The sequence below is a fragment of the Ahaetulla prasina genome, chromosome 1, assembly GCF_028640845.1.
Source record: "Ahaetulla prasina isolate Xishuangbanna chromosome 1, ASM2864084v1, whole genome shotgun sequence".
NCBI lineage: Eukaryota > Metazoa > Chordata > Lepidosauria > Squamata > Colubridae > Ahaetulla > Ahaetulla prasina.
The window spans coordinates 241,766,985-241,787,758 of NC_080539.1; the positions used below are offsets into that span (position 1 = coordinate 241,766,985).

At 34.9% G+C, this 20,774-nt stretch overlaps 1 protein-coding gene across 5 annotated transcripts in view; it reads left to right on the top strand.

Moving 5' to 3' along the window:
- Nucleotides 1-20,774, top strand: part of DPP10 (dipeptidyl peptidase like 10) — a 205,679-nt gene that overhangs the window by 83,193 nt on the left and 101,712 nt on the right. For 4 of the 5 annotated variants that reach the window (XM_058194393.1, XM_058194401.1, XM_058194411.1 and 1 more), the window contains 2 exons: nucleotides 18,581-18,633; nucleotides 18,714-18,795. In XM_058194393.1, the coding sequence (XP_058050376.1) occupies nucleotides 18,581-18,633; nucleotides 18,714-18,795 (135 nt within the window). Of the gene's footprint in view, nucleotides 1-3,212; nucleotides 3,263-18,556; nucleotides 18,634-18,713; nucleotides 18,796-20,774 lie in introns of all 5 variants that reach the window. The other variant, XM_058194384.1, reaches the window with a different exon arrangement.

Here is a 20,774-nt window from a genome sequence, read left to right on the forward strand (position 1 = left end):
AGCATATAGACAAACTAATGCCATCTCGAATGGACATAGTTAAAAAGACTTTTATGTATTGTAACTGTGTGAAAATCTATAACTAGATATGGTGTCTTTTAAAGATATGTGGGTTTCTTAAATTTCTAGAAATTCAATTTAAAATTAGCCTTTTTATTCTGTCTTGAGTAGCTGCCCTACTTCAGAAATCTCTACTCTGCTTTTATATACAGTATGTATAAGGGCATCTTTCACCTCTGGACCTTATCTAGTATTGTTTTCAAGACTTGAAAGCAATAAGACTTATCTAGGATAATTTGTGAAACATGTCACTTGTTTAACTGCCCGCTTTGCATAATTTTCAGTTCATTAATATTTCTATGGAACCTGGGAATGTACCCAATACATTCTGTAAATCAAAACTGGTGAACTCATGTCAAGGAAAAAAGAACAACAACACTTTCTCATGTAATGTTCTCAGTGTGCATTTATCAAGCTATCTTGTTAGCTTTAACAGATTAACTTTAATATTTTAATAATTATTTGCTTTATTTAATTAACTTTAATAATTCTTATGATTTATAGAAATCCATTGAGGAGTATGTCTGGGTGGGAGATAAACTATAGTGGCTCCTGTAGAAGTGATGCACACACGCATTCTTTAGAATTCTTCACTGTGACCTGTGGCTTTCTTCATACTGGTTCACCTCAGTACCGCATTCCAGCTGATGTCCTGATATTCTCCTTCTTGCTGCTTATGCTTCTGTTTTGGTCACTGCCATGTTGGAAGTCTTCTGAACCACAGGGTTGTGTTTCCAAACATATTAGAAAGGGGTGATGTCTTTGGGTAGATTTTTGGGTTTTTTTCCCCCCAAAACTGAGCTGTGCTTCCAGAATTGTTTATAAGTCAAGTACAAAAATATGAAGGAACCAGACCTAGGGAACTCAGTAGCATTTATTTTTTCTAAATAAAAAGGAAGAGAAAGAAATATTGTTTTATGAATGTGCTAGAAGTACACTTGTTTCCCAAGAGCTGTCAATTGGGAATCCCAAATTGCAAGGGAAAAATAATTCAGTGATGAAAATTGAGAGGGACAGAGAGCAGGGAAGGAAAGAAAGAAAGGAAAAGAAGGAAGGAAAATACTATGAACACTTATGATCTGCAAATCAAACAAAAGCCTTTTGGTTTGCTTAGAATAGAATAGAATAGAATAGAATAGAATAGAATAGAATAGAATAGAATAGAATAGAATAGAATAGATTTTTTTGTAGGCCAAGTGTGATTGGACACAGAAGGAATTTGTCTTGGTGCATATGCTCTCAGTGTACATAAAAGAAAATATACCTTCATCAAGATACAACACTTACAACACTTAATGATAGTCATAGGGTACAAATTTAACACTTAATGATACAACACTTAATGATAGTCATAGGCTACAATTAAGCAATCAGGAAACAATCAATTACAGTATAAATCGTAAGGATACAAGCACCAAAGTTACAGTCATAAGTGGAAGGAGATGGGTGATGGGAACGATGAGAAGATTAATAGTAGTGCAGATTTAGTAACTAGTTTGACAGTGTTGATGGAATTATTTGTTTAGCAGAGTGGTGGCATTTGGGAAAAAACTGTTCTTGTGTGCAGTTTTCTGTAGCATCATTTTGAGGGTCGGAGTTGAAACAGTTTATGTCCAGGATGTGAGGGGTCTGTAAATATTTTCAGAGCCCGCTTTTTGATTTGGTTTGCTTATATATTCTAAATAGAATTTTGTCTATGGCTCCCAGCATTAGTTTAGAATGCAGCATTGGAATGGGAAGTAAAAGTCCCCTTCTGTATCATTCCTTCTATCTGCAACATTAAAATGCTATTAAGTATTTATTTTATTATCTTATAATGCTTTAGGATATAATGGTATCTGTGCTTTCTTACTTACAAATAAAATTAGCAAAAATCGAATGGAATTAGAAATAATAGATGTGATTAGATGTCAGGTAATAGAGAAGTGACAAATAAACTTGACAGACGTTCAAAGAAACTGGGACGGAAAAATATTCATGCAATACAACAGATTCATAAAATTACAAATTACCTCTGTAATCTCACAGTGATGTTATTCACTAAAACTAGTAATAAAATAGCCTGTTGATATCTTGAGAAGTTACATAAGTACATGTGGGATATCTATTAGGAAAAAATGTCCTTGCATATTATTTTTCAAAAAGGGGGAAATACCAAGGTACATTTAGATTCCAAATTAAAACCTCTGGAAAAATATTTTCTAGCTAGACGAATATTCATTCTGAAATACAAATAGAATAATACTACACACATACAGAGACTGAAGTATTGGGCAATGCCCAGTTTTCTCATATTGTCATTCAGAAGTGCCATCTTTTGCTGAAAACAATTTCTTCCAGTAAATGTATGCATGTGGTATGCCAGTGCATGAAAGAGAGAATGAATGACAGAGGGAAAGAAGACACATTCTCAAAAGGACAGAGATAAGATCATTAATATATTTAAAAATGTATATAACCATATCCAACAGAAACAGAGGAAGAAAAAAACAGGAATGAAATTAGATACAGGGAAACTAAAACAGGTAGTCCTTGACTTATAACTATTCATTTAGCAACTGCTCAAAGTTATGATCTATATAAATCCTGAAAAAAGCAACTTATGACCAGTCTTCACCCTTATGACTGTCGTAGCATCTGTATGGTCATGTTATCATAATTTGTTTTTTTAGCAACCATCCCACATTTACAGCATCCAGCAGTCACGGGGGTCATTTGTGATCTTTTCAGTTGGTTTACGGTCCCGCATATAGACGGGAGGTTGAAAAACTAGCCTCATGGTGTGACTGGTAAGGCCTGTTATTAAGAACACAAAGCCTGCAATTACTGCAGGTTCAAGCCCGGCCCAAGGTTGACTCAGCCTTCCATCCTTTATAAGGTAGGTAAAATGAGGACCCAGATTGTTGGGGGGGCAATAAGTTGACTTTGTAAAAATATACAAATAGAATGAGACTATTGCCTTATACACTGTAAGCCGCCCTGAGTCTTCGGAGAAGGGCGGGGTATAAATGTAAAAAAAACAAAAACAAAAAAAACCTGGAATAATCTGGAACTGAACCCACTCAAAACCGTCGAAATGGTGGTAGACTTTAGGGGAAACCCTTCCATACTTCCACCTCTTACAATACTAGACTACACAGTATCAACAGTAGAAACCTTCAAATTTCTAGGTTCTACCATTTCTCAAGATCTAAAATGGACAGCTAACATCAAAAACATCATCAAAAAAGCACAACAAAGAATGTTCTTTTTGGGCCAACTCAGGAAGCTCAAACTGCCCAAGGAACTGCTGATCCAGTTCTACAGAGGAATTATTGAGTCTGTCATCTGTACCTCTGTAACTGTCTGGTTTGGTTCTGCAAGGACTTCCTTGACTCGTTCGTCGGAGTGGGGGTGGGACACGACAGACACAGACTTCAGAGGATAATTAGAACTGCAGAAAAAACAATTGCTACCAACCTGCCTTCCTTTGAGGACCTGTATACTGCACAAGTCTAAAAGAGAGCTGTGAAATATTTACAGACCCCTCGCATCCTGGACATAAACTGTTTCAACTCCTACCCTTAAAACGACGCTACAGAACACTGCACACCATAACAACTAGACACAAGCGCAGTTTTTTCCTGAATGCCATTACTCTGCTAAACAAATAATTCCCTCAACATTGTCAAACTATTTACTAAATCTGCACTACTATTTATGTTCTCATAGTTCTCATCACCCATCTCCTCCCACTTATGACTGTATGACTGTAACTTTGTTGCTTGTATCCTTACGATTTATATTGATATTGATTGTTTCCTGATTGATTATTTGTACCCTATGACTCTCATTAAGTATTGTATCTTATGATTCTTGATGAAGTTATCTTTTCTTTTATGTACACTGAGAGCATATGCACCAAGACAAATTCCTTGTGTGTCCAATTACACTTGGCCAATAAAAAATTCTATTCTATTCTGTTCTGTTCTGTTCTGTTCCATGATGTCTTACTTAAGGACTGGTACAAAAAGTTATAAAAATCAGGCACAGTCATTTAACAATTGCATCACTTCACTACAGATTTTCTGCTCAGTATTGTGATTGTAAGCTGACTACATGTAGCTGTAACAGACGGTTTCTACCTTTTAGGATCAACAATCAGCAGTAAAGGAACAAACAGTAAAGAAACAGACCACAGAGCAGAGTTTGGAGTAGAAGCTATAAAAGATATTCAAATGCCCAACTATACCTATAAAGATCAGAGTAGCACAGGCAAAATTATTCCTTGTAACTCTCTAAAAAGTGAAAGTTGGACTTTGAAAAAGCAGGGTAAAGAGAGAGAGTATTGGCACTTTTGAAACTTGAAAACTCATGATAATGACTTGGACAGCTAAGAAAATAATTACCTTTGTTTGAAGACAAACAAAATGAATAATCAAACAAAGTAACTTAGAGTTCTCATTTTAGGCACAAATGACTGGGCTCAAATTATCCTACTTCAGACACATTATATATGTCTCTAGGGAATGCTCCAAAGGTGAAAGTGGAAGATAAAGTCGATAGACTCATTTACAGGTGCAGTGGTGCCCTGTTAGAAAACCTGAAGGATAGGGATAGATATTCATGGAGAAAATCCAAGAGGCAGCGCTGGCTCAATGCATATCCCATCTTCATTTATTATTCTTTATCATTATTTTCCAAGAAAAACAAAATAAAAAGTATTCTTCCTTCCTTCCTTCCTTCCTTCCTTCCTTCCTTCCTTCCTTCCTTCCTTCCTTCCTTCCTTCCTTCCTTCCTTCCTTCCTTTCTTTCTTTCTTTCTTCCTCACATAAAAAAATCATGAACTTACATTTAGAAGCTGTAATTCTACAGATAGTTTTTAATTTACAACCACAATTAAGCCCAAATTTTCTGTTGCTAAGCGAGACAATTGTTAAGTGATTTTTGCCTTGTTTTACAGCCTTTCTTGCCATAGTTGTTAAGTGAATCACTGCAGTCATTATCACATGGTTGTTAAATGAATCTGTCTTTTTAAATTATTATTATTTGCATTTATATCCTGCCCTTCTCCGAAGACTCAGGGCGGCTTACACTATTTTAAGCAATAGTCTTCATCCATTTGTATATTATATACAAAGTCAACTTATTGCCCCCAACAATCTGGGTCCTCATTTTACCTACCTTATAAAGGATGGAAGGCTGAGTCAATGTTGGGCCTGGTGGGACTTGAACCTGCAGTAATTGCAAGCAGCTGTGTTAATAACAGACTGTCTTAGCAGTCTGAGTCACCAGAGGCCCTTTTACCCATTGACTTCGGTTATCAGAAGGACACAAAATGTGATCAGATGATTCTGGGACACCACAACCATCATAAATGTGAACCATTTTCTAAACATCTGAATTTTGATCCTGTGACTATAGGAATGCTGTAACAGTTGTAAGTGTGAAAATGATCATAAATCACCTTTTTTCAGTACCATTGTAACTTTGAACAGTCCCTAAATGAATGGTTGTAAGTCAAGGACTACCTGTTTTGCATTTCTTAAGTACACATGGCAACATTACATCAACTATTTTTTTCTTTTATACAGCCCAATTTAGAGTTTTAAAGATTAGCATAGTAAATTATGATTGCTCAGCAACTGGCAAGTGTAGATTTTTTGATACAAGCATTGTGTTTTCCCTTATTTTGTATCGGTTAGCAGCCCAGCTGCTACCTGTCATACCAACTACAATTGCCACACAGCATTCCTGCCACACAGAAGGTTTAATAATCAGCACCAGATGTAACTAAAGCAAGAAAAGTAAAGTTGATTTCAGGGTAGGTTTAATTGCAGTAGAAAAATAATGACTGATTTTTCTGACTAATATGTGAAAATGAAAGCATCATCCATTTTCAGACTAAATTGATTTTCTTTACCATTTCAGTCTCTTTAGTATTATGTGTATTACACAAATATATTTCTGTAGGTAAATATTAATACCCTTACAGCTTATCTATCTATAAAATTCAGCCTTTATTGCTTCCCTGCTAAATAATCAGTTTACAGAAAGTGGAGAATCTCTGAAAGATAAGTCACAGAAATTTTAAATAATTGTCACATATTTTAATAATTATTACAAAAATAATTTTGTAATTTTGCTACAAAATCCAGATTAAAAGGGAATATGTCATATGAAAGCTATCAAAAATCCTGTTGTATACTGGCTATTCTTGCATTTGTTGGCTATCAGAACTGTTTAGCTAAGTAATGTGAATCATGGTCTGGAAAAGATGTGCATGCCAGGAAGATGTTTTCCAAAAACAAACTGCCTTCTTTAATAATTGAGATTGATGGAGCAAGGAAAATGATTTACTAGCATCTAAGTTCCCTGCTGATCCTGTGATCTCACCTGCTTGCTGTAATATTTATACTAAATCACATCAAGAAATGCCACTAAAAATGTAAGGCAACCTCCTGGTAATTAGAAATAAAAGATTAGTTTCCTCTTTAATAGTATGATAACAGTGTAGAAGTAATATCCTGTCCCTTCGGTTCATAGAAATAAATATCTAGATTCTCTCAAATTTTGGAAGTATCATGTATATTTTATATTAGTTTTCTTGCAACCTGCCACAGTTGGCTGTTTTTAGTGTGTCAGGAAATTGTTATTTGCCTTAACATTGTGTATTTTGAAATGGCTTTTTTCAGAATATTTTAAAATCCTAACATGCATACTTCCATTTTACTACCACATTTTGACATAATCAGCCTCATGCCAATAAATGTTTAAGAACTGTTTCTGCAGGGACCATTGACATCACCAAGCTGCACCACTAGACAGGTACACTAAAACATTGGAGCTCGGCTGTCAACCATCTCACACAATTCTAGTAACTTTTAACATTTGACTCTCTCAGGCTGGTATGAAGAATCCCTCTGCATATGTAAGTTATAAACAGTATGCCACTGCTTATAACTCACTTATGTATAGGGATTTCTTGAATCTGGGAATGGAAATTGGTGTTTTCAAAACAAGAACAGATAGGTGGTTTTTTCCCCCCCTTTTCGGATCTGTTAAATGGGTGGCTAACTTCCTTTAAATCAAAGAGACAGACTCCGAGGTATCAAGGAGGCACTGTTGTAGCATACTCACTGATAAATGCCTGCTGCAGTATATGTATCCAGTTTCTAAATTTCTGTAATCTAACTCCCTTTTCATTGCAGAATTGTAGAAAACTTGATTAATGTCGACTATAGGAATCTATTTTTCCTGCTTGTCAACTAGTAGTTAGAGACTTCTCGCGTTGCCAGTTAAATACCCCTTTAAGAATAGTAGAAAATCAACTTTGTTGAATAAGGAAATAAGGATAATGTCACCACAGAAAAGGCTGGATATAAATGCAATTAATTTATATATGTCACCACAGAAAAGGCTGGATATAAATGAAATGAATCAGTCATTAATAAGAATAATCAAACACAGCTTTTAAAGAAAATGTTACTGTACAGGAACATTTGTAAAGGATTAGCCTGTGAGCAATAAAGTTTCACTTGACTTTAGAAGTCAATTTTTATTAAAACAAGAAGACAGCTGTGCACTTCCTGCTTTCTGTTTTTCGAATAAATTGCATTTATCAAATTTAGGGCTCAAATCAATTAAACTTAATTTTGTAAAAAAAAAAAAATACTGTGTCTTTTGGGAGGTCTCCTTTTCCCCTGCTGTCAACTCTTTTATTTAAAATCTAGAATGCTCAGAGTTCATCTTATGCCAGCTGAAATTAGAACTTTTTATTCCTATGCAAAGTAACATGAGAACTGAACATGCTGAGAAATGCCGTTTTCTTTGCTTTCATGGGAAGCATATTTGATGAATTTTCTATTCTGCTATTTTATCTAACTCTGTCATAATACCTTTTAGGTGAAATATAGATTTACTTAAGGGCATTGGTTAATTTACTTAAGGGCATTATCAATTTTATTTTTACATTTCTTTCTAATTATCTTTAGTGTAAAATCTCTTTATTTTATACTGGACATGAGAGATTTTGTCATTGCTTTATCAACAAAAACTGTTTCCTTATTGCTGTAACTATTGTTTGTCTCAAACTCATCAATACATATGTGTAATCTGGGTCTCTGGATCCAACCTGCATCATTTTCAACATTGGTGACAAATTTGAAACTCTGCTTCTGAATCTTTTATGAAGACCCCAGTTCCTGAGTCTCAATATTTGTTTGTTTTCTTAATATATTTTTACATTACTAAGTGTCATTTGTGGTATGCTGAACATGATGCTTAATCACTACTTCTCCAATCCAGTGCAGCACCTTGTCTTAGCACGATAATTTTATTTTATCCCCGAGATAACACATGTTCTTCCAGGGAATATCTTTAGATGTTTCTTTCCAAATCAAACATCACTGAATATTTTGTAAACGATTTGGCTTAAAACTGTCCTGGATCAATAGATCAAAAAGTAACAAATAATCAATTATTGCCTTTATAAATGCAAGCATGAATTTTGTGAAGCTAGAATATAGTTAGGTAGATGAAGTACTATGTACAGTACATACATAGTAAATACAGTATAATGTAAATCTAGTAAAGCTCAAGAAGCAATTTCACTCAAAGCAAACCTGTAGTTGATAATCAGGAAATTAAGATAATACAAATATATGAATAATGATCAAATTTTGAAAGACAAAAGGAACACGTTTTCAAGAAGAATTTAGAGGAAACAGTTTAGAAAAGGGCAAACAAGGATAATCTGGGAACTAAAAACTAAGCCCTATTGAAGGACTGGGTATATTTAGCCTTGAAAAAAGAAAACAGAGTGGGGGATATAATAGGACTCTTCAGGATGAGCCAAAGTGGCACAGTGGTTAGAATGTAGTACTGCAGGCTACTTCTGCTGACTGCTGGCTGACTGCAATTTGGCAGACTGAATCTCACCAGGCTCAAGGTTGACTCAGCCTTCCATCCTTCCGAGGCGGGTAAAAAGGAGGACCCAAATTGTTGGGGACATAATGCTGACTGCTTAGAGAGAGCTGTAAAGTACTGTGAAGCAGTATATAAGATTAAATGCTATTGCTATTGTTTCAAGTACCTGAAGGGCACTCACATATCAAGAGCAACAGCTTGGTGTGGTGGTTAAGGCATCAAGCTAGAAACTGGGTGACCAGGGGTTATATTCCTGCCTTGGACATGAAGCCAGCTGGGGAACTTGGGCCAGTCACTTTTAGGAAGTAGGAGGTAAGGGCAAAACACTTCTGAAAAACAAAACTTCTGGGACTCGTCCAGCAAGTAGTCAGGACTCAAAGCAAACAAACATGATTAAAGGTTCTCTTCCACTTCAGAGTTTAGGATGTAGAAAAATGTTTTAAGTGACAAGTAGGTTCTACTTCAGCACTAAGGGAGGGGAAAAAAATCCTGAGCATTTCAGCAGAGGAGCCAATTGCCTAGAAGGTGGCTTTTCTTTTTTGGAAGTGTTCATGATCAGCCTAACTAACCTTCTGATTGGAAGGATTTAACTTGGATTCCAGCACTGAGCAGAAGGTTGAACTTGGTGGCATAAATAGCCCCTTCTCACTCTATGATTCCATTAGCAAAAAATACCCCTGTGCTAATGAAGGGTACCTCATCCTTGCTAATGCAAGATATGGTGTTCTACAATAGTACCAGTGGTGGTATTCAGCCGGTTCTATCGGGTTCAAGTGAACCGGTAGTGACGGCTGCGGGAGGCTCTGCCCACCTGCCCGGACATCATCACATCCTGTTTTTGATGCTCTGTGTATGCACGGAAGGCCCTGCCACGCACACGCTCACATTTGTGAACCAGTAGCGAAGGTAAGTGAATACCACCCCTGGATAGTACATCATTTGAATGTAATTCAGTTTCTCTTCCCAAAATTTCTTTGTAAATAAATGAGTACTTCCATGAAAATTGAGCCAAGGAAGAGTGTTATTATTTCTCTTCCAGTTCTTTTATTGATGATTGAATAATGATGGGCTAGTAGTTTTTCTCTCCTTGCTATTTTTTTAAAAAAGTATTCACCCAAAAAAGAGAAAGAAAAAAAAAGAAATCTTCTAGAAGCTTTTAAGCCTTTTGTATTTGCATTTCTAAACATTGTATACCTTATTGTAAGTTGAAAGAGGAGTTGGTGAATAAAGGACTCCCAAGGGAGTAATAGTTAGCATCATTTCTTTGCTACAGATAAGCCAAAAATATTTTTGTAACTCTCTAGAAAGGACTGAAAGCTTTGAAATATTTTAGAAATCCAAGTCCTTTTATAGCAGACTTGCAAGAAAAATGTTTAACCATATTAATTACATACAGCAGATATCAGACAAAGAAGCATGTTTGATTGACTGTAAAACTGTATATGTGTATGTAAAATATTGACTATAAATTGCGTGTATTATGCATTTGTGTCTTTAGTTAAAAGTCACTATGATACTGACTAGGTCAATGGTATCTTTTTATTATATGTGTTTTGGAATGAATTCATATCTATTGTGTGTCTTTTGAGGGATAGCCTCGGAGGCTGTATTGAGCAAGACTAAGGGCTGCATGTGGTCTGCAATTGCTGGGCTGCCCACCTCTGTTATGGTGACAGTTTTGATATTCTGCTTTTCTTAGAAACAGGTTTCCCACTGTTGCCTTGGTTTATTCTAGCTAAACCATGCTGCTTTTCCTTCTTTATGAACTATCTTTATTTGTGAGAAAGATGAGCTTCTGTTAGATCAGTTTCAGATTTTTGGCATCATATGAATTATTATTCTGATATCACATTATTCTTTGAAATTCCAAGGGTATTACAATTTTAGCTGAGTCTGTTTTGAAGAGATAATCTTTTACTGTAAAACTATAAAAATAGAGATAATTAAGCCCTGCCTCATTAAACAAGTATATGCTGCCAATTCAGGTGTAGAGAAGGTTTTAATTATGAACATACAATAATGTAATGAAACAAACAAAATGTTAAAATGTTATGATATTTATGTAGTTACTTACCTTAGTAGGTAACTACATAAATATCATAACTTTTTAACAGCTTAGAAGCACATCTAAATTATATTAGTGACCAAAATATCTTTACAATCGCCAAGGCATGTCACAATTTTTGAGCACCCCTAATGTTTGGAAATAGAAAGTTGAAAAATTTGACATGCCCTAGGTATGCCAACAGTCAAATCAATATTAGATAAAAGGTAGACAGTTTTCTTTTAACATGTGAACATGTACTGTTAGCAAACAGAGCAGAAGACTTTGTATACATGTTATATTACTATATTACAACCTCTCTGAGATCATTATGAAATAATGTCTCAATGAAATACAGTATTAATATCTCTGTTATCATGCTTTTTATAATTGGATTATGAAGCATTTCTTTGCATAATGCATAAATCAAGCATACCAAAAGTAAAAGTTTTGTATATAGGGTAAAATACATATTTAAAAGCATCTAATGGGACATTTGTCCCACTGGGGTCAATAATGACAAAACTTAATTTAAAAGTGGTACTCAGCTCTGAAACTACTGTGTTTTCCCGAAAATAAGACCCTGTCTTATATTTTGTTGAACCCTGAAATAAGCGCTTGGCCTTATTGCCATGCGCTCAAAAGCCCGATTGGGGTTATTATTAGGGAATGTCTTATTTTGGGGAAACAGGGTAGCAAATAGGCCTGTGCAGCGTTTCAGAGCTTCTACCTGATTGTTTCTTAAACTGTATGTTCAGCTTGTAGGTATGGATTTAGAGACACAAGTTTTGTTGAAATACTTTTTATTACAAAGCTGTTAATATGGAGAAAACTAAAATCTGCAAACAATAACTCTAAAGTCGCATATAGATAGAGATAGATACAGAGATAGAGATATATAGAGATACGTAGTGAATTCAAGGTTCAAATCTTGCTTTTCTTTCTCCTGCTGGTGAATCCTAATGGACTGAATCACTTGACTTATTTGGAAGGATTGGTTGACAAAATGTGCACTGTTGCTGTAATGAATCAGCCTGATTTCAGGCCCTTTGGTTCTGATCTAGCCCTCACACTTGAACTCAAAGGCCAAAGGGTGCGATAAGTGTACTTCAGTATTCTTTAACAGAAATCTGACCCTGTGAAGGGCAGCTTTGTAATTCTAAGATATAAGATGTGTAGAAGATACAGGTTTGGAATGCAATTGTGTATATAAAATCACCTTTTTCCTCACAAATCCAAAGGACCACACTGCCCTAATTGGGATTTTTTTTAAAAAAAACATTTACTAAGTCAATGCATGAGATTCCATCATGGATCTTTCATAAATATTACTTCTATTTCTATTAGGAAATGTCATTACTATTGGGAAACATCATGCTACCTTCCCTCCGTGATTGCCTTTCAGGTGCTTGGCAACCTGCTCATGTTTACAAATGGTTGCCTAGTGCTCTGCGATCATGTGACTGCCATCTGCAATCTTCTCTGCCAACTTCCCCAGAAAATCAATGGGGAAGCCGGCAGGGAAGGTTGCAAGCAGAGAGGACATTGGATTTCAGTTCCATTCTCCCAGCATACTGCAGGATTTCCTTTATCCTCTGAGCCTTTCAGAATGCTGGCATTCACTAGTGCTTTGCCCCCCCCGCCATGACTCAGAAAGGCTCTGGACAGAAGGGGAGAAGACTAGGAAAACCCCCAGCATTCTGAGCCATTCAGAACACTGGCATTTGCTAAAATTTTCTGTAGAAGATGAAAGTGCTACCTCAGTTTTTCCTTCCTTTCAGGAAGGCTTAGAAAGGCTCTGAAGGGGAGAGGAAGGGACATTTCCAAATGCCAGCATTCTGAAAAGCTAAGAAATCCCTTGGTGTTCTGGAGGAATGGATCTCAAATCTGGTAGAATCATTATTGAACACCTACATTCTCACAATCATTCTCCCCAGTGGGACAGGGAGAGGGCCTGGTCCTCTCAGATGCAGCGGGAGGTTTGGACCCTTTCCTCAGTGGTCCACTTCAAGATCCAGGTGTTCACCTAATAGTCACAACTGGGAGACCCAGGATTGTGGTTGTTGAATGAAGTGCCCGTGTGGGGCATCTTGGTTAACACCTGTTTGATTCAACACCCAAGATTCTAGATCCAATTGTGGTCATAAGTGGAAGACTATCTGTAATGAAACTGTCTGTCTGTAACCCTAACCCTACCAAGCCATGCCTACCAAGTCACACCATGCCCACCAAGCCACGCCCACAGAACCGGTAGTAAAAAAAAAAATGATGTCACCACTGAGCCAAATGGATATGATCATAGAGAGGCCAATGGGAAGGGTCAATCCTATAGATAGACAACTGCAGATCACTGACTTCACTCAAGCTCCACCATAATCAGAATCTTCACATAGGAAGATCCTTCTTTCTATCTTCACATAGAAAGCTTGGTCGGCTTTTCTTCATAAAACACTACTTTGTTGCCTGATCTGGCTTCAACAGCAGGACTGTTGAACAGCCTGTTTCAACAGCAGGATACTGCTACTGAGGTGCAGGCTTTACTATAAAAACATCCCCTTCACAGATGGTGATCACAACACTGTGGCAAGGAAGGTGCATGAATGATTTTTCTGTGACTCAAGCCCGCACCAGTCTGCATAGCCCAAGGATCCCATTTCCTGTTTTAGATTACGATAGTTGGCACAGTTTGAAGTATTGTGCAGATCTACTGTCACAGACACAGAAATGTCCTTGAAGAAAATATGTGAGAACCCTAGCTCAGGAAAGCCTGAAGATGAAACTCAGTATTGACCTGCCTTGACTCTCTTTAGTGTAACAGAGATAGAATGGGAAATGCTGTCAGACTATCAAGATTCTGTTATACAGCCATATCAATGGAGCTCCAATATTTCTTGTGATGTTTGTTTCGTGAGCTAAAGCATCTTAAAGAGTTGACAGCTCTCTTCATGGATAGCGTGGTGCAGAAATTTTCCAATAAAGCTTTGCACAGAAATAGGTTTTTTTAATGTTCAAAATTTTTTGGTAGCAATAGAATATATCTATATCTATCTATCTATTTATCTATCTATCTATCTATCTATCTATCTATCTATCTATCTATCTATCTATCTATCTATCTATCTATCTATCTGCCTGTCTGTCTATCTATCTATCTATCTATCTATCTGTTTGTCTGTCTGTGTATGTATATGTATATGTATATGTATATGTATATGTATATGTATATGTATATGTATATGTATATGTATATACAGATATATATCCACATTTGTTCAACAAGGGATGTATCATCCCTTCTTTTTAAGCTATGAGAAGAATTTTCTTGGAAACAACATAATAAATGAGAGATTATGTGTAATGTAATTTTTGTATTGAACACAATAATAGGGCCAGCATATTGATACATGGAAATATTTGCATATCTCCAATGAGAATAAAGTCTAAAATCATAAATCCATAAGTGTTTGTGTTAAAGCTTGAAGGATATGATAGAAAAATGATAGATAAAAATAGCTTTGTTATTTTTAGAAGGTTGAATTTTGGTCTGGTTTTTAAACTATTGTTGTTTTATTCTCATATAGATTATAGGTAGTTCTTAACTTGCAACCATTTGTTTAAAATTCAAAATTAAAACACTGAAAAAGTGATTTTTGTCTGGTTCTCACACTTATGACTATCACACCATCTTCAAGGTCATATGATAGAATTCAGGCACTTGGCAAATAGCATGTATTTAAGATGGTTGTGGCTTCTGATGATTGTCATTTGTGACCTTCCCAGCTGACTTCCAACAAGCAAAGTCAATGGGGAAAGCCAGATTTGTTTAAGTGAATCATTGTTAAGTGAATCATGTGGGAAAGCCTCATGATTTCACTTAACAATAACAGAGATTCATTTAACAGTCCTGGCAAATTGGTTATAAAATTAGGGGCAACTCACTTAGCAACCAATTTGCTTAGCTGTGGAAATTTTGGATCAATTGTGGTCATAAGTCAAGAATTATCTGTATTTAAGTCTCCCATTCTGATTCAAAAAACAGAAATGTACAAATTATCTACAGTATATAGAGAAATTTTGTTTAAGCCAATTTTTGAAATATGATGGAAATATATACAATGCTAATAATTGCTAACTGGTGCTGTTTGTTAACAACAAAGTATTTATCAAAGAAACATATTTTTCTTTCCTTTCTGCAATTTGTCTACTCCCCAAATTTGCTTTAGAGGGTTGGAGAATCTTTGGAACAGATGGTGGAGACTGTTAGTGAGATAAAGAAAAAGTTTCATTGTATTTTTGCAGTATCATAGTTGTTAATAACAGTTTTATTTTCTTAACACTTTTTGGTGACCTTCCTTACTTATTAAGAATCTGTGTTTAATCTAAAATCTGTAATATAGCTTTTCAGTTTCAAGTATATAATTCTGGTCAGTGTGTTTTCTTTCTGATTCTGATCAAACTGTGTCACAGGAGCAGATTTATATCAGCGACCAATTATTGTATAAAATAGTTCATGCATATTGTCAGTTGGAATTACAACTCTTATAAATATGTTAATACAGAGGAGAACTAATGCTATAAACAGTAGTAGTTAAGATGAAGACAGATTTAAATTCTAGCCCTTTCTGAGTGACAGATGCCCATCAAATGACTATGTACTATTTGTCATTTTATAGTCCAAGTCTGTTTCACAGTTTGCACTACAGTTTGCACTACAGTATACCATGAAGTCATAGGAAGAAGGCAGGATATACTTAGATTAGAAGCATGGACATGCAGGTTTATGGAAGCTTTAGAGGAGATCCAAGGCCACACCCTTCTAGATTTGAGGCTTAGATAATTGTTATGCTAGTGTCTTGAGTACTGGTGGATTACATCCAGCTGTGGGCTTTGATTACACCTATGTGACTGGGGGATAAAAACAGGTTGAGAATGTCCTAGGGAGTGGAGTATAGTGTCTAGAGTCAGTGGTAAAGTCTCAAGATATCATGTTTATTTCCACATTGATTTTGTCCCTTTGGGGAGTAGAGAAAGGATTAGGTGCCTTGGGTGCAATTTCAAAATATCTGGAGCACCATTTGAACACATCGGCATTGACAAAATCACCACCAGTTAATTGCAAAAGGCAGCTTTACTTGGAACAGCTTACATCCTGCAATGAAATCTGTTTAAACATCAAACATCCACATCTGCCTATCTCAGGTGGATAAAAAAGGCCAAATCCAATCTAAACTGGCTGATTTGTACAACCAACCATGACAATATAATAAATATAATTTCCATTCAGTTCAGTTCAGGGTATATCACATTTAAAATTTTGGTTAGCTATGTTGAGCTTAATTGATTGTAAATTAATTAACACTCCAAAGAAGGTGACTTTTTTATGAGATAATTAGTCTGTATGATAAATTTTAAATAGAGCAGCACAAGTCCAGGTAGATTTTCTAGATGTGCCTTTTTGCTGTTTAGACTAGGTTGACAGGCTTTTTTCATGTTAGATGAATTAGATGTCTAGAAATGTCTCTTTCTTATATTTATTTTGGCTTGGCAAAATACCGTTGTTATGACAGTAATATTTCACAGTCAAAGATGTTAATACTATCCATAAATTCTGCTCAGTGATAAGCAAGAGATGCAATAAATCATTTTAAGTAATTGATGTTGATTGAATAAGATAAATGGTGCTTCAGGTAGTTATGACTTTATCATTTAACTTCATTGTAGCTTTTTAAAAATATTTTTTAAAAAGTTAATGCAGCATTTTGGGAACTACAATGTCAGTAAAGACTAAATAATAATGATACTAAACTGTACCGGTACTGTGTATATGATATCTTTTTAATGAAAATCTTAATCCAAAGTATTTTGAAACTTCAAGTAATCTATATGTATTAGATATGCCTATTATTTTGCATGAATAGCTTAAGGACCTGAAGAAAATATGTCAGTACACATAACAATAGCATAAGACAAGGTATAATTTGTTCAAGAGTGATATCCTCATAAATCTTTGAAACTCAAAAATCTTCCATATTTGAACTTGAATATTTCAAGAGGTTTAAAACATTGAACACTGTTTACATGTCTTTGATCTATACCTTTTTTTTAAAACTAAAGAATGTATGTTGATATCCAATATAAATTCCTGATTTAATAGAATAGAATTTTATTGGCCAAGTGTGATTGGACACACAAGGAATTTGTCTTGGTGCATATGCTATCAGTGTACATAAAAGAAAAGATACGTTCATCAAGGTACAACATTTACAACACAATTGATGATCAATATATCAATATAAATCATAAGGATTGCCAGCAACAAGTTATAGTCATACATTTAGAATATATTATCAGAGAACATACTATTATCAAGAAAGTTGTGTTTGGATGATATTGAGTTCCTTGAAAATAATTGAGAAGTTAAAAAAAAAATGAAGATTTATGAATTGGGTACTTAGAAATAGTGGAAGTGAAGATGGTTGTTATAAAGGTTATTGTCATTAGTAAACTGAATAATTTAGAGGTGGGATTCTTTTTTGTTAACCTACTCTTACATTGTTTGTTTTCCTCATTATTCCCATTTTTTCAATTGGATTTACTTGCTTTATTGTTTTTTAACTTTAATTTCTTTGGTCCACTACTACTTTTATTTTATGTTATTTATTTATTTTGTCGAGTACATATTAGATAATATATATAAATATAAGCATGAATTGAATACATACAATGAATACAATTAAAGGGAACATTAGGACAGAGAGAGTAGGCATGCTGGTGCTCTTATGCATGCCCCTTACAGACCTTTTAGGAATGGGGTGAGGTAAACAGTAGACAGTCTTAGGTTAAAGTTTTGGGGGATTTGGGATGAGACCACAGAGTCTGATAGTGCATTCAAGGCATTAACAACTCTGTTACTGAAGTCGTATTTTCTGTAATCTTAATCTTTCTCTACTTTAAATCATGCCTTAAGCTAGAGGAAATACTATATATGTATGTATGTATGTATGTATGTATGTATGTATGTATGTATGTATGTATGTATCTATATTATCACCAAATTAAAAGGTGATTTAATTGAAAGGAGTATCAAGTTATCGATGCAGACCAAACTCCATGTGTAAGTGCTAGAAAACCCCAAGATTTATGTCTAGTGTTGGTCCTTTTCTGAGAAGTCATATTTTATTGAACACATCCTGGCAGACCTGCAAGATTTTATGCTAATATAGTTTGGCTAATTCATTGCTTATATTTTGTAATGGTAATTGTACTTCAGGATAAAATAAAATTTAACTGAGAGCATTTGTTGATTTCTAATGGCATTTGATAAGAGTTTAAAGTTTAGAATCAGATTTATATTTAAGTTCTGAGTATGACTTGGCCCAAGGAGAATCCAGCTGTTTTCTAAATTTTAAATTGGATTTGACTAGAATCTTATAGTTAGTACATTCTATATTGCCCAATACTCTGAGACGAAACATTCTGATCAGTATAATACTAAATCAAAATTTTAAAAAGTTATTTTACAATCTGGATGATAATATTTATGAGTATTTCTTATTCCTTGTTTTACAGGTTTTTCATTATTCTTATACAGCTTCATATGTGATATATAACATACAGACAAGGTAAGATAATGTTTGATAAATGTTGCTTTGAGTACTGAATGCTACAAATGTGTCCAAGTAAAGTGTTTACTTTTTTCAAGGGAAGTTTGGGAGCTAAACCCTCCAGAAGTAGAGGACTCAGTTTTACTGTATGCAGCATGGGGTGTACAAGACCAGCAACTGGTAAGAAAACTTTCCATGTTCATTTTACCCGCTGATCTATTTTAAAGCATTAAGAGTAGGATAAAATTTATAGGAAATACATTTCTTATTTGGGATTTGTCCAACAATTATTCCTTGGTTTTGTTTTCTAAACTGCCTTGAGTGTGCAAGTGGGCAGCAATATAAATTTTCTTAATAAATAAAATAAATAAATAATTCATTTCATTTTTGCTCCCTGTTTATATACCGCACCTTGCCCTATTAGGTAACAATCAACAACATTTTCAAAAGAATAAAATTCACAAGGGGAGAAGAAAATAACAATGTGCCCTTCCTGCGTATCAAGGGATGAAATACTTTATTGAAAAATCACTCATGCTAACCAGGCATCCACCACCAAAGCAAAAACCCACCTCCTACAAGAGGTGCTGTGTAAGAACATTTTTCAGATTAGAACAAACACATTGCAGCAAACCAAAACAACAAAAAAGAGTAATAGATGGCCTGTAGATTATAGCACCAGCTGTGAAAATGATAACATTGCCATACATTAAAAAATCTCACAAAAACAAAAACAAAGACAATTACTACCACATGGCATTACTGTAGCACACTAACCAACTAAAGCTCACTAAATCATCTTAAGTAGCCTGTATCAAGACACAGTAGCCTAAGAAGAAAAAGATGAGTCATCTACAATATACATTGTAAAGACTGTAACAGCCACTATATAGGATATCAGGGAGAAGATTAGCAGCATACATTCATCAACACCAATTACCAGTAGCAGTCAGAAGATATAATAAAAATGCCTTAATTTCACATTAGATGAACAGAGTTAACCATAATTAAGCCAGTTAACCATGGTTTCAACTGGGAAACTCTGAGAATCCTAGACCAAGCTAAATTCAAAATCACTAAGGAAATCCTGGAAGCTTAGCATTCAGTCATCAATTGGCACATAGAAATAAGCAACATTTACACATCATTCAAAATAGATTTTAAAAAAACCCTTCTCACCAGTAATCAACACCCAGATTAGTACTGATTTACACCAGGTTTAATATCAGACAAACAATCAAGCAATAAATAACAATCTAATCAAGGAGAAAACAACACCCTGACCAACACTGACAGGGCATCTACTGTATAGAAACTGAGAGCAAGCTCCATTCCATCCTAGCATTGAAAATATTACCTAGTCTGGTAATGAAATGTCTGTAATCGAATATCCAAGTTCAGAGAACACCAAGGAATCCACAGTTCAATCCTGAGTGATGTACTGTATACCATGATGATGTTTGAGTTAAAGGCCGTGTGTATATTGATAATAGCACACTTCAGATGGTCTGATAATCTCTCCCATAATTTCACAGAAATAACATGAGGACAAGATGAATTAATAGATCAGGATCATTTTCCGAAACTAACTTCTTGTTAAGAAGTCGAATTTCAATTAAATGGTACTTCCAAAACCCATTTCTGCCAGGCAATCCAGAAAAATACCGTAACTAGTGGTATCAAATGTTTCTGAGTATTCCTACATAAACAATAAGACGTATATTTTATTTTAAAAAAACCATAAAGACAAAACAAAAATATGCATAGCTTTTACATATAAGAGGAATTCAGTCTTGAAATTAATTTATTTTATTTATTTATTTTCGTCAAGAATATATTTTATGACAGATACAAGTGTAAACATAATTATAAACACATATAAAGGGTATGACTAAAAGAAAACATTAGGACAGGGATGGTAGGTGGTTCTTGATACTTAATACTTTGAAAATATGTATGATTAATTGTACTGCTTGGTCATAATATGGTAACAGAACATACATGCAAGTTTTTTTATGTCAGAACATTCTGTTAAAGTCCATGAAATCAAATATTTTAAGGATATGTTGATTCTTCTGTTGTTAATCAAGTTGGCATTAGCACTTAATATACTACTGGTAAGAATACAGCTCAGTAAATAGGAACAAAAAGGCAAAGCT